Source organism: Cokeromyces recurvatus (assembly GCF_025118155.1).
Source record: "Cokeromyces recurvatus strain NRRL 2243 chromosome Unknown BX663scaffold_2, whole genome shotgun sequence".
Taxonomy (NCBI): domain Eukaryota; kingdom Fungi; phylum Mucoromycota; class Mucoromycetes; order Mucorales; family Mucoraceae; genus Cokeromyces; species Cokeromyces recurvatus.
The window spans coordinates 372073-384415 of record NW_026251388.1 but is presented as its reverse complement, the minus strand read 5'-3'; the positions used below and the strand labels follow the sequence as shown (position 1 = coordinate 384415).

At 28.4% G+C, this 12343-nt stretch overlaps 4 protein-coding genes across 4 annotated transcripts; 2 read left to right on the top strand and 2 right to left on the bottom strand.

Moving 5' to 3' along the window:
• Positions 1-1848: 1848 nt before the first annotated feature.
• Positions 1849-2431, bottom strand: BX663DRAFT_494396 (uncharacterized protein). Its single transcript, XM_051525487.1, has 2 exons — positions 2344-2431; positions 1849-2287 (listed from the first exon to the last, which is right to left on the bottom strand). The coding sequence occupies exons 1-2, from the start codon at positions 2395-2397 to the stop codon at positions 2021-2023; spliced, it is 321 nt and encodes a 106-aa protein (XP_051386962.1). The 5' UTR covers positions 2398-2431; the 3' UTR covers positions 1849-2020.
• A 3304-nt stretch (positions 2432-5735) lies between these two features.
• Positions 5736-8413, bottom strand: BX663DRAFT_426494 (P-loop containing nucleoside triphosphate hydrolase protein; the record flags this gene model as incomplete). The annotated part of the gene is made up of 8 exons (XM_051522550.1): positions 5736-6079; positions 6188-6431; positions 6503-6542; positions 6604-6671; positions 6742-6911; positions 6992-7540; positions 7586-8146; positions 8242-8413. 8 exons carry the CDS (start codon positions 8411-8413, stop codon positions 5736-5738), a joined length of 2148 nt encoding a protein of 715 aa, XP_051386961.1.
• A 1121-nt stretch (positions 8414-9534) lies between these two features.
• On the top strand, positions 9535-10242 carry BX663DRAFT_482660 (uncharacterized protein; the record flags this gene model as incomplete). The annotated part of the gene is made up of 2 exons (XM_051524449.1): positions 9535-9537; positions 9700-10242. 2 exons carry the CDS (start codon positions 9535-9537, stop codon positions 10240-10242), a joined length of 546 nt encoding a protein of 181 aa, XP_051386960.1.
• Positions 10243-10804: 562 nt separating this feature from the next.
• On the top strand, positions 10805-11769 carry BX663DRAFT_494389 (small COPII coat GTPase). Its single transcript, XM_051525486.1, has 5 exons — positions 10805-10894; positions 11005-11124; positions 11191-11360; positions 11455-11583; positions 11640-11769. Exons 1-5 carry the CDS (start codon positions 10852-10854, stop codon positions 11745-11747), a joined length of 570 nt encoding a protein of 189 aa, XP_051386959.1. The 5' UTR covers positions 10805-10851; the 3' UTR covers positions 11748-11769.
• Positions 11770-12343: the final 574 nt, after the last annotated feature.

Genomic DNA, 12343 nt, shown 5'->3' with positions numbered 1-12343 from the left:
TTAATATATATTATTTGAATGACATGATATGGAGTATTCCTAGGAATTCAAGTATTTACGTCTATTTATTGAAGAAGAAGATATGTAAATAGAAAACAAATAATTGAATTGTAACTAATTTCTGTGTGTCAAAGACCAAAATAAAATTGAACAATAGTTAGCTATTTTCATTTATGAACTTGAACTTAAATTAATAAGTACTTCTTATAAAAATTGTTAAAGGTGTATGAACCGGAAGAAGTGTTATTATTTGTCAAAATAGAGTATAAGAATCTAAATTATGATTCGCTTATTTAATAAAGAAACATATCATTATAAATCAGATCAAAAGATCTTTTTCTAATGATAATGAATAGGGATATAATTTATATATAAACTGCCAGTTTTGAGCTTATTCAATGGTTTTATTTACAATGACAATGAGCAGACACTGTTAATGAATCTACTAAGGCCTACTCGTTTTTGTTAAAGATAATAGTATCATCTATAATGCATATATCGTTTTAACTTCTTTAATGTTTACTGTAATAAGAAGGGCTATTTAACTAAACAATCTTCAGATGTCTAACACTTTTGTATATGATGAACTAATATTGTTTGTAGTTTATGGTTTTTTTTTAAACAACTGCTCTTATTATCAATAAACATTCTATGAGTCTGTGTTACCTTCCATCAGCCATGGGAGGCACTATACAGACGGGGCAATTTACAGTGCTATTCATAGCCCGGCCTAAAACAGGCTCCCCACATTTCCTGAAAAAAAAAAGGGAAAAAAGAAAAAAAAAGAGGGAAATTAAACATGCGTACCTTTTATATCGTTTTATAATGAATTGTTACACGAGTGACTACTATTTGTATCTTTAATATTATAACTGAATAATACACGTAAACATATACTAATATTTTATTTTATATGCTTTATTAGATAGATTTTCGACTTTGCTTTGAGATAGGTGAATGATATGATTCTGACGAAAATGTAAATGAAACAATAAGATTTGCTAAGAAAAAAGAAGACCTTCTTAAATTTAAAGATTTAAATGTTTATAGCGCTTATTTGATGACAAAAAATTAATTGTAGAATGAAATGCTATATTTCAATACTTTATTCTTTACGATGCTGATATGAGCAACAGGAAAAGAGAATTCTGAGTAATTATAAAAACAAGTAAAGGTTTGCCTTATAATAATAAACCTAAGTTGTACAGTTATCATCTAATCATAAACCTGATTCGACTAAGTTCGTTTGAATGTCTCCCTATATATACTGCTACCTTCAGCTATCTCTCCATATTAAAAACTCGTACATATTAAACGAGTTTTCTAGTATAAATACAAAGGTCTTTAAAGCTGTCTCTTTATAGATTTTCCCATTGATTTACTGTATATGTTATAATACATAAAAAATAAACTGTTTACTTTGTAGTGCATTCACTCATTCTTTAATTACCCCTGAAGCCCAATTGTTGAAATAGTTATTTTCATAGTAACGTTAATATATTTATACCTCTTGCAGTTTGTTCATATATTTGCTTTTTTTTTCCTTTTTACTTATTATAGAGTGTTGCTCATCTTGATTGATTAGGGCAATACAGTATATTCAAGTGCTATGTATTTAAGCAGTCGCTATTAATCTTTACTTTTTTATGAGTGAAAGATCTAGTTTAATTGCTGTTTATACGTGTTATAAAAATCACATTATGTTTTTTTTATTAAAATTCTGTCCCTGAACATTTTATGTGGCTATAAAATTTCAATCAATCATTTTTTCCTATTTGTTTCTATTGTTACATATATTTGAGTAAAAATATCACCTTATTTAATGAAGAGAAATAAAAAAAAAGAGGGGACAAATGTATGTCTTATTTTATTGTGTTTTTAATTAAATAAAAAAAGATATTAATGCTTCATTAAAATATGATGTAGAATAATCATTGATATAGTACTTGTCTTGATTTGATAAGGCATTTTCATTATAATCACAATATGAAAAGCCTATAGATGATAGACTTAGTTGATCTTAAATAGTAGCTTTATTAAGTTTTTCTATTGATTGATCTAGATTAATATACGCTGGTGTAAATGAAGCTGATGTATCAACAGATTTTGATAGACTAAGCGGTGATGAAGACAATAACATATTGGAGGAGTCATTCATATCGTTTATATGTGTTGAATTATATATGTCAGGCATCGGTATAAACATTTGTGGGTCTTTATTTAATATCGCATTATAATAACAGTCAGTATCCTTCAACAGACAAATAAGAGAGCAATATAAAGAGTCCTAATAATAAAATGCTTATTAGTATATAGATTAATTATTTAAGTACTTATCATCACAGATTCGTAAGAAATAGCGCAATCACACATAGGACACCAGTTTAAATCACACATAGTAAATACAAAGTATTCAATATAATAAAAAAAATATGTGCCTTATACAATCATTCAACACTCAATTTGAGGTTTTTTTTATAAAAAAAAAAGGCGGTTTTTGAAAAGCAAATATATTAGCTCGTGATAATGTAATATGTATCTTTCTTACCGCGTCTGATTATACATATTAATAAAATTAAATATTTTTTCCTTTATATCTTTCAAGATTATGGAACGAGTTTTTTTTTTGTTAATATTTATATTTATCCATGTTGTATAAAGTATACTTCGAAGCCATAGAGGTACATTTGATAACATTATCAAATGTGTCTATCTGAGTGTATTCTACATAGATATAATTTGTGAAGAAAATTTGTTCGTTTAGTAAAAATATGTAATATATTTACTGTACAAACTTCATTGTCACTAACAGACTTTAATTGAGTGATTCTAACTTGTATTCCCTTAATTTTTCTGAAGTATAACATTATGGCTAAAATATTACCTTTATTTTTATACTTGAATAATACAATATCGCTTCATTACAATTGCTCAATATCACACCATGGGTTCACCATTAATTTTAAAAAAGAAAATTCTCTAATAATTGCTTATTCGAATAAAGACGTGGAATAAAAAAAGTTCTGGTGTCAAGTTGTAAAACGAATAAAATGTTCTCATATTTATTGATACCGTAAGTCTTACGTATCCATGTATATTGCTTTATTTTGCTCTGAAGTAAATTATGCATGTGAATATTCTATATGTCTCTGTCAAACAATTAAACTACCTTTGAAGTTCCTCTAATTCCTTGAGTATTAGGTGAAACGAGCCTTCTCACTTTTTTTTTCCTTTTATCAAGAATTAACTTTTAAAATCTTGGCTAGATCCTTCTAAAGATAATAGGCATGTAACGGAACTCATCTGATTATTATAAATGATACCATTGTTGATGTATTCACAACAATGAAAATAAAGGTGTAATAAAAATATAGAAAAGATCATAGATACTGACTGCTCAATAAGATAGTTAAAAGCTATTTATTTAGTATTTGATAAAAAGTGTTTAAATACTTTTAAGCATGTTTTGCTTGATTACTGTGGTAGTAAATAAAAAATAGTTCAAATTAAAGCTTCGCTCTTCATACACAAAGTTTCAAAAGAAATACATGAATCTTTTAACCTTGTTTGTTAATTAAAGAAGTTTAAATATAGCTTTATCTAGTTAAATATTGCCCCTATAGTTATTGTTCTTATTTATCTTATCTTGATTTGAGAATACTGTTATAGTTAGTGATGATACTTTTCTTGATATTATTTAAAGGAAGCTACAAATAATCATTAGTGCCTATGCCTAAATAATATATCTAAGCATGAGAGTTAGATCACTCGAACATATTAACAATGTAATTCGTTTTAAATATAGTATAATAGCTGGTATAAAACAGTATATATGGTATGGTACAAATCTTTATAAGAATTGTATCCTGCATCTATTTTGAATTACGCTTAATGACTATTGCTGTTTTATGATTTATTTTCAGTAATGTAAAAAAAAAACAACTTTTATGATCCACTTATTTAACCAAGAAACATATCATTATAAATCAGCCCAAAAATATCATTTTCTAATGATAAAGAACAAGGATGCCGTTTATATGTGAACTATTAACTTTGAGCATATTTGATGGTTTTAATTACAATGACAATAAGCAGACTCTAAATGTCTTTTTGTCATGAGCTGATTTATAATGTCATGTTTCTTGGTTAAACATGTGGATTAGAAAATTATTCAAGGAATTCTGTCTTGATTCCCCCTGAAACCCTCTTGATCCACTTTATCAAATAATATTAAAACTTCTAACACTTCATTATCTATAACATAGCTTATTCGGTTGTAACTAATACTTTTCTGATTCACATCTTAACTGAAACCTCTTTAACAATTCTTATAAATACCATCAATATAAATTCATAAATAAAGTGATTGACTATAGAACTATTGTTCAGTCTCATCGACTTCTTTTTTCTTTATATTATTTTTATTTTATAATATTTTTCATTTGATATTTTACACTTTTATTATAATTGAAAGCATCATTCATAATGCATATATCGTTTTAACTTCTTTAATGTTTACTGTAATAAGAAGGGCTATTTAACCAAACAATCTTCAGATGTCTAACACTTTTGTATATGATGAACCAATATTGTTTGTAGTTAATGTTTTTTTTTAACAACTACTCTTATTATCGATAAACATAAATTCACTATTCTATAAGCCTGTGTTACCTTCCATCAGCCATGGGAGGCACTATACAGACGGGGCAATTTACAGTGCTATTCATAGCCCGGCCTAAAACAGGCTCCCCATATTTCCTGAAAAAAAAAAAAGGAAAAGAGAAAAAAAAAAGAGGGAAATTAAACATGCGTGCCTTTTATATCTTTTCATAATGAAATGTTACACAAGTGACTACTACTTGCATCTTTAATATTGTAAATAAATAGAGAAAAAAAAAACTTTTTTTTCACATAACCAAACGTTCTAACAGATACAAAAAGATGACAGCATTTTATTGTAGCTTATTATTAGATGCATAAAAGAGATATTTAGCAGTATAATTAGGATATAATTTTGTTATTCTTTAGATAGATTATCATAGAATGAATAGCCCTCTTTCCCCCCCCCACTCTACTGTTTATATAATTTAGCGACTTTATAATTGATTCTGTTTAGTCTTGACTGTATCTAACACTTCATTATCTTCAACATACTTTATTTTGTTATTAACTAGCATTTTTCTAACTTACATCTTATCTCAGACCACTTCTTTAACAATTCATATTAATACTCATATGAATTGAAACAATTCGACTTTTAGAACTAGAAAGCGAATAAATAAAATTTAGGGAGGTAAGATGTAGTAACTGACAAAACATGTTGGACTACTACTTGCGATGATTTAGTGTATAGTCTTTTATCTGACAAGTATACCCACTTTTGTTAGTTTATTAAGATAGTACTTGAAGGCAATTTATCTCGATCTGTTTTATTATTTAGTTTTTATTTTCATTATTAATATTTCAAGACTATTCATTATTAAGTAAATCACAATTCTTATCTTGATAACTTAAATTCAAAATTACTTTAATATCAAATACAGCTTTTATTTTATTAGTCTGTAAAAAGAAGAAGAAGAAGAAAAAAAAGACTCTCTAAAATTTCTCCCTTTTGTATCTTTTTTTTTTTCTTCTTCTTCCCTTTGGTTCTAATATACATGCTGATAAATTATCTATACAATCCTATGAAAGGATACTAAAAAAAGCTTATGTTGCTTTTCCTTTGTTTTTTTTTCTTAGGATGACGAAAAGCCAATAGATGTCTTCTTCTTTTTCTTTCCATCACCAAATTTACTATCCCATTTTCTAATTTCAACCAAACTATCCATATCTTCATTTGAACTAGGAGGAACCATCTTGAGAGCTTCTCTAAAGTGTTCCATTGTTAGCACTTGAGGTATCTTACTCTGTGCTTCTTGTTGAACAGCTTTAAGTGCAGCTGATACACACACATTTTTCAAATCTGAACCTGAATAATGTTCAGTCATTTTGGCTAATTCTTTCACTGATACTTGATGGTCTTCATCTCGTAATAATATCTTTAAGATCTCTATACGATCTTCTTCATTTGGCAAATCAACTTTGATATATATATATTTATAAAGTAAGTAATTTATAATTATCTTTTCTAGTTTTTTTTTTTTTTTTTTTTTTTTTTTTTTTTTTTTTTTTTTTTTTTTTTTTTTACCTAAAATTCGTCGAGGCATACGTCTCAGAACAGCATCATCCAAATCATAAGGACGATTTGTTGCTGCCATTACAATAACACCTTGATTATTGCTTGATAGACCATCCCATTCAACCATAAGTTGGTTAATAATCTCTCGATGTGAATTGGATGCAAAATCTCCTCCTCGCTTATTCATTAAACTATCTACTTCATCTATAAATATTACACAAGGCGAAAGTTTCCTTGCAAGGGAAAAGATGGCCTAATATAAAATGTTGGACTTTTTTTTTTCCTTAAAAGAAAAAAAAAGAATTGTATTATTTACTAAAATACCTTGACATTTTTTTCTCCCTGACCAACATACATATCATATCTAATACATACCAAATATATTAATTATTTTATCTATTGATACTTTATTTCAATATACTTACACATCACTTGCTTGGATATCTAACATTCGACTTCCACTATCTTTTGCTACTGCTTTAGCTAACATAGTCTATTGTAGTAATGATAAAAAAGTCAGTTTATGAGTATATGTATATATATATTCCTATTTAAAGACAAACCTTGCCAGTACCGGGAGGACCAAATAATAATACACCAGGAATAAAATTTCGTTTCAAGATACCTTTATTAAACAAGTCTGGACGTTTTAAAGGTAAAGAAACTAATGATTGAAGGGTATCTATCGTAGTGATCGGAGCACGTACATCTTTAAAGGATCCTTGGACTTTGGCTATACATATATGTATGTAAATATATATAAATTAAATAAATATATAAAAATATATATAAATATACATGTATATGACTTACATGGATCTACAATTCTTGAAATCATCTTTCTTTCATAATCATTGCAATTTTTTTTTAAATAGTCAATATCTAAACTTCCATCTTTAGTCAAACGTACAGTAGTAGGTGTGATAGCTTCTATGACATCTTTTGTATTTTTCTCTCTCAACTTGAAAGTGTGTTGAACAATATCATGCGCTATTTTGAAATCATTTACATCTACCACCTTCTTATTTCGATTTAATGCGTGACCTATCGCTATCATCACACGTCGATCTACCTCAATTGGAGACCAAATTGCCTTTGATATACTTTCATAATCTAATAAGTTGAGAAGCTCCTTGAGTAATGAAGTAGGCTCTTTAGGCTTTATCTCTAAACTACTCTTTTGACTAGTCATGGCTAAAAGTTGTTTCATATTAATCTCAGCGATACGTTTTGCTTCATCCTGTTTCATTAAAGATTTCCATTGATTGATTTGATCTTCAGTCTCTAATGAAGGAAGTATAGAGATTGGACGCATATTAGAGATCGCAGTTGTCATACTACTTTCTCCTTCTCTCTCTTCGTCTTCTTCTTGATGATAATCTGATAACCATGATTCAGATCTTTCACAATAAGAAGCAACTATCATAAGACGATGTCCCTTTTGTTTTAAACCCTCCACAGCCATTACCAATGATTTCAACATAATTCTCGTAAAGGCATCCTGCATATTTCCATAATCTCTTAAATAGATTATTTTTCCTGCATCCCCTGCTGTAAGGCCATCAGGCTCCGATAAGAATTGTCTAAACATTTCCATGTATTTCGTAGATACTCGAGTTAACAATGATTTTGATATTTGATGTATATCCTTGCCTTCTTCTAGTGAAATAGGATGATGATGATGATGTTGATGATTCATTATTTCATTAAGGTCAATTTCTACTGGTTTCGAGTTTACTTTAATCTTTAATTTATTTGCATTCTCAACGTCTTCATCATCTATCAAGTCTTCTTCATTCTCTTCGTCTTTCTTGTACACCTCTACTGCGTCCCCAACTTTTCCTCGACCGATCAAACCTTTATTATCCTCATTCTCGTTACTTTTTAAATTAAAATTGGCTTGTTTTAAAGCAAGTAAAACATTTGAATCAGGATCTATAGCTGAAAGCATTGGTAATAAAGTAGCAGCTAATATATATGTATGATGTGAGTGGGATTCTATTTAGTTTTATATACACTTTCCACCAACTCCTTATATATATATATTTGTAAATAATGATTACCATCATGATGAAAGCAATGTTGGGCTAAAAAGATAAAATCTTGTGAATCCAAAACAAGTAAATTTGTTTTATTTTTAGCGGCAAGCTTATGCACGATATGATCTTGAAAATAACAAGCTCCGGGATTTGGAACATGAAGTATTAAATGATCTGTGTGATTATAAGCGGCCATCACCCCTTTTGGTGCAAGTCCAGCTTGAATACTATAGTCAAGTTCTTTCCATACATAGGAGGGTATAAATGAAGAATAAATGTCGCTATTAGGTGAAGGTTTTATTGCTGTATGTCGAATATAGTTTGTTGACAGAACCGATTCTATTATATCAAAGATAAATATAAATGAATAAAATAATACGGACTATATATATGTATATACTCTTCTACTGCTATACATTCTTTATTATTATTATTTACCAGGTAAAGTGGACAAGATCCTTTTATTTCGTTTTAATTTACCTATTGATCGATGACGACCTAGTTTAATGGTCTGAGTTGAACAATTGGAAGTATTAACCATAGGATCTATTTCTGGCTTTACTGGTATTCTTAGATAAGCTGATGTGTGTATCCATTTATGTGCATGCCGAGTAGTCGTTGGTAATAATAGTCGTTTATTTAATCGAGTTAATATAGACATGCAAAAAAAAAAAAAAAAAAAAAAAAATAATAATATGAAAAAAATTAAGCCAAAAAAAACAAGGGTCCTCAGATATTATTCAATAACTTAAAGTAGTCTTTTTTTTTTTTTTTTTTTTTTTTTTAATTCAAGCCAAAAAAAAAAAAAAAAATAGGGGGTGTCAGGAAAAGGAAAATATGACTTTGTATTATATAATACGATTAAATTCTGAGCTTTATTATTATTATTATTATTATTATTTTATTTTATTTTATTTTTTTATTTTTTTTTTTTTTTTTTTTTTTTTTTTTTTTTTTTTGGCGACGAAATAATTGTACAGTATTGTTCGAGCCAATTATAGAAAAAGAAAAGAGCAGCATTTCGGAATTAAGAGAAAATATAATGAGGATAAAGCGAAAAAAAGTGAGAAGAAACAATTTAAATACAAATCAGTTGATTACGGACAACCAATTCAACAGCTTGAGACCGGGATTGACGGGATTAGGAGGAAATTCATCATGGAAGCAGTAATCAAGTTCATGTAGAATTGTACAAAGAATAGGCCATAAAGTATACCAGCTCTTACAATTAGAAGGACAACAAGGTTTATGTAGTGGAGGAACGAGATGGGATCTTCAGCAATTAAAGATTGTCCCCCTTCCTACCGTTCTTTAAGAATGGTGAGCTGCACATCCTCTGTCCCGCTCGACCAATTTGATGCCTGTATACACTATGATATATTAGCCATGGAGTCTATCTTGACGAATTTGTAAGATATTATTATTCATGTCATATGCAGGATATTTTTCATAAATTAATTTTTTATTCTTTCGTTATCTTAGCTTGAATATTTTGGAATTTGGTGGTCCATTGACAACAAAGGAATACTAGGAGTGTATCTGCGCTGCTTCGGTTGTTGTACCAGTTCTTCGGGCTTTGCTTATGAGGCATGCCCGAATTGTCATCAAAATGGTTTGAGATACAATCCAACTATACAAATAATCATCGGTTTGATGGTATTGTATTTTATAAAAAAGCTCAAGGGACCAATTATTCTGGCTGAATTTGGCGGTTCACTCTGTGATGGTAAGAAGACTGAAAACGATACTGTCAAAGTGCACAGAAATGCATGCCGTATAATCAATGAATTGGCCGCTAAAACAAAGAAGAGTCAAATCCCAACTGTCTTCATCGTATTCTTTCACCAATCAAAATTACGATTTGAAAGTTTAAAATTGATAGACGATAACGTTTACGTGCGAACAAGCCATGCAAAGATAGTCACTGCAAAACATTCGTCCGTTGTACGTATAGAGTACTATATGGTATATGCGCGTACGCCATATAGTACTCCACACATACAACGTATAACTTTTTACATTTGATTGGCTATTTCTTTGAAAAACATGAACCCTCATTGTTTTTTTTTGAGGAATAGATAACGTTTATTTACGTTTGATCTATATTATTTATTGTTTTATCTATCTTAATAAAAAAAAAGGAGAAGAAGAGTTCTTCATCTTGTCAGGACTGTAATAGATATTATAATCAAAGGCTTTCTCAGGAGAACTAAGAGGGCAACGTTTTACTCCTATGGCAGCGAAACTTTATTTCTGATTGGGCAACATTTTGTTCTCACTGGAAGACATAATTTATTGGATCAACTGTAACAAAGTGAAATTTTATCTTGTATAAAATCTTACGTAATTTTTTTAAAAAAAAAAGTAATCAATTATGTTATTTCACACTATTCAATGAAAAATAAAATCATATCATAATAATAATAATAATATGCTTTGAATATGGTGATCATTCTTTATTCAAAATAAATATTTTTAAGCCAATCATATGATTTATAGTATTGACTGAGTTCTTCAACAATAAATAATGATGATTACATTTATGAAAAAAAAAAAAAAAAATTTGAATATCTTTTTCTTAGTTTTTATTTTCTTTAAAAAAAAATAAATAGATAAATCTTTAATCTACAAATTATGTTTCTTGTTAATTGGTTTTGGGATGTTTTGGCCTCTTTAGGTATGGGAAAATAAAATAAAAAGTGTATAATTAATAAAAAAAAATAAAATGAAATGAAATAAAAATAAAACTAACGGAGATGAGGTATTATTTTCGCGTTTTATTTAAAGGTCTTATGAATAAGAATGCGAAGATTCTTTTTTTGGGTCTTGATAATGCTGGTAAAACTACTTTATTACACATGTTGAAGAATGACCGTTTAGCTACTTTACAACCTACTCTTCATCCCAGTAAGTTACTTAAATACACATTTTAATGGAGACGGTAAAATTTAATTTATATTGAATTTAAAATAGCTTCAGAAGAACTTTCGATTGGTAATGTTCGATTTACTACTTATGATTTGGGTGGTCACCAACAAGCCCGTAGATTATGGAGAGATTACTTTCCTGAAGTCGGTGGTATTGTCTTTTTAGTTGATTGTGCTGATCATGCTCGTTTCCCGGAGGCAAAGGCCGAATTAGATGTAAATTGAATATTTAAATAATTCTATTTTACGACAAAAATATACCTACATGTATATCTTTTTTATATATAAATATATATCATTCTATTTTTAGGCACTTTTGGCTATTGAACAACTTTCAAAAGTTCCATTCTTAATTCTCGGTAATAAGATTGATGCTCCTGGAGCTGTTAGTGAAGAAGCACTTCGACAAGAATTAGGCTTATTCCAGACAACTGGCAAGGTAGGTTATATCTGATGATACAGGATCTATTTATATTTACATTACAAATGATTTAGGGCAAAGTAGTTTTGAATGATATTCGTCCTATTGAAGTTTTCATGTGTTCTGTTGTTATGAGACAAGGCTATGGCGATGGTTTCCGTTGGCTCTCTCAATATGTTTAAAAAAAAAAAAAAAAAAAAAAAAGGGAAGGATTTTATACATATTAAAAAGAACAAAAGAAAAGGAAAAAAAAAGGAAAATAAATAAAAGAATACATAAAACCATAAAATGAGGTATATTATTCTTGCGAGAAATTCCTTTTACCTTTTTAATAGGTCAATTGATAAATAATAAGAAGAGACTATTTATATATCTTTATTATAGACACTTATTTATAGTATAATTAAGATCCATTTCACTTGAATTTAAACAAGCTCAATAGAGAAAAGAAAGGGGGAGTATTCATACTAAAATCATCTATCGCAAGTAGTAGTATTAAACTTGATGGAATTAACATTTTATAAGTCAATGTTAGCTTTTTTTTTTTAAAAAAAAAAAAAAAATCATAATTTCATAAAAGACTAGTAGTTACTGTTGCTGTAAAATTTGAAATCTCAAGTCATGTACCTTGTAAAATGAAAAAAAAATAAATAAATATGTCTTTGTTGGAACCTTGGTTCTTAAAGTAATTTATAATGGCTATCGTTATTGTCCAATAAAAGAAGAGATTTAATTAAAAGTAGGTGGAAAGTCCTGATTATTTTTCCAACGAATTATA

Excerpts from the sequence above, each read along its gene's own strand:
- BX663DRAFT_494396 (XM_051525487.1), bottom strand. The coding sequence starts at position 2,397 with ATGTGTGATTTAAACTGGTGTCCTATGTGTGATTGCGCTATTTCTTAC. Across the intron at positions 2,288-2,343 it reads GCGCTATTTCTTACGAATCT|GACTCTTTATATTGCTCTCT; the intron begins GTGATGATAAGT and ends TTTTATTATTAG.
- BX663DRAFT_494389 (XM_051525486.1), top strand. The coding sequence starts at position 10,852 with ATGTTTCTTGTTAATTGGTTTTGGGATGTTTTGGCCTCTTTAG. Across the intron at positions 11,125-11,190 it reads ACAACCTACTCTTCATCCCA|CTTCAGAAGAACTTTCGATT; the intron begins GTAAGTTACTTA and ends AATTTAAAATAG. Across the intron at positions 11,361-11,454 it reads AGGCAAAGGCCGAATTAGAT|GCACTTTTGGCTATTGAACA; the intron begins GTAAATTGAATA and ends TTCTATTTTTAG.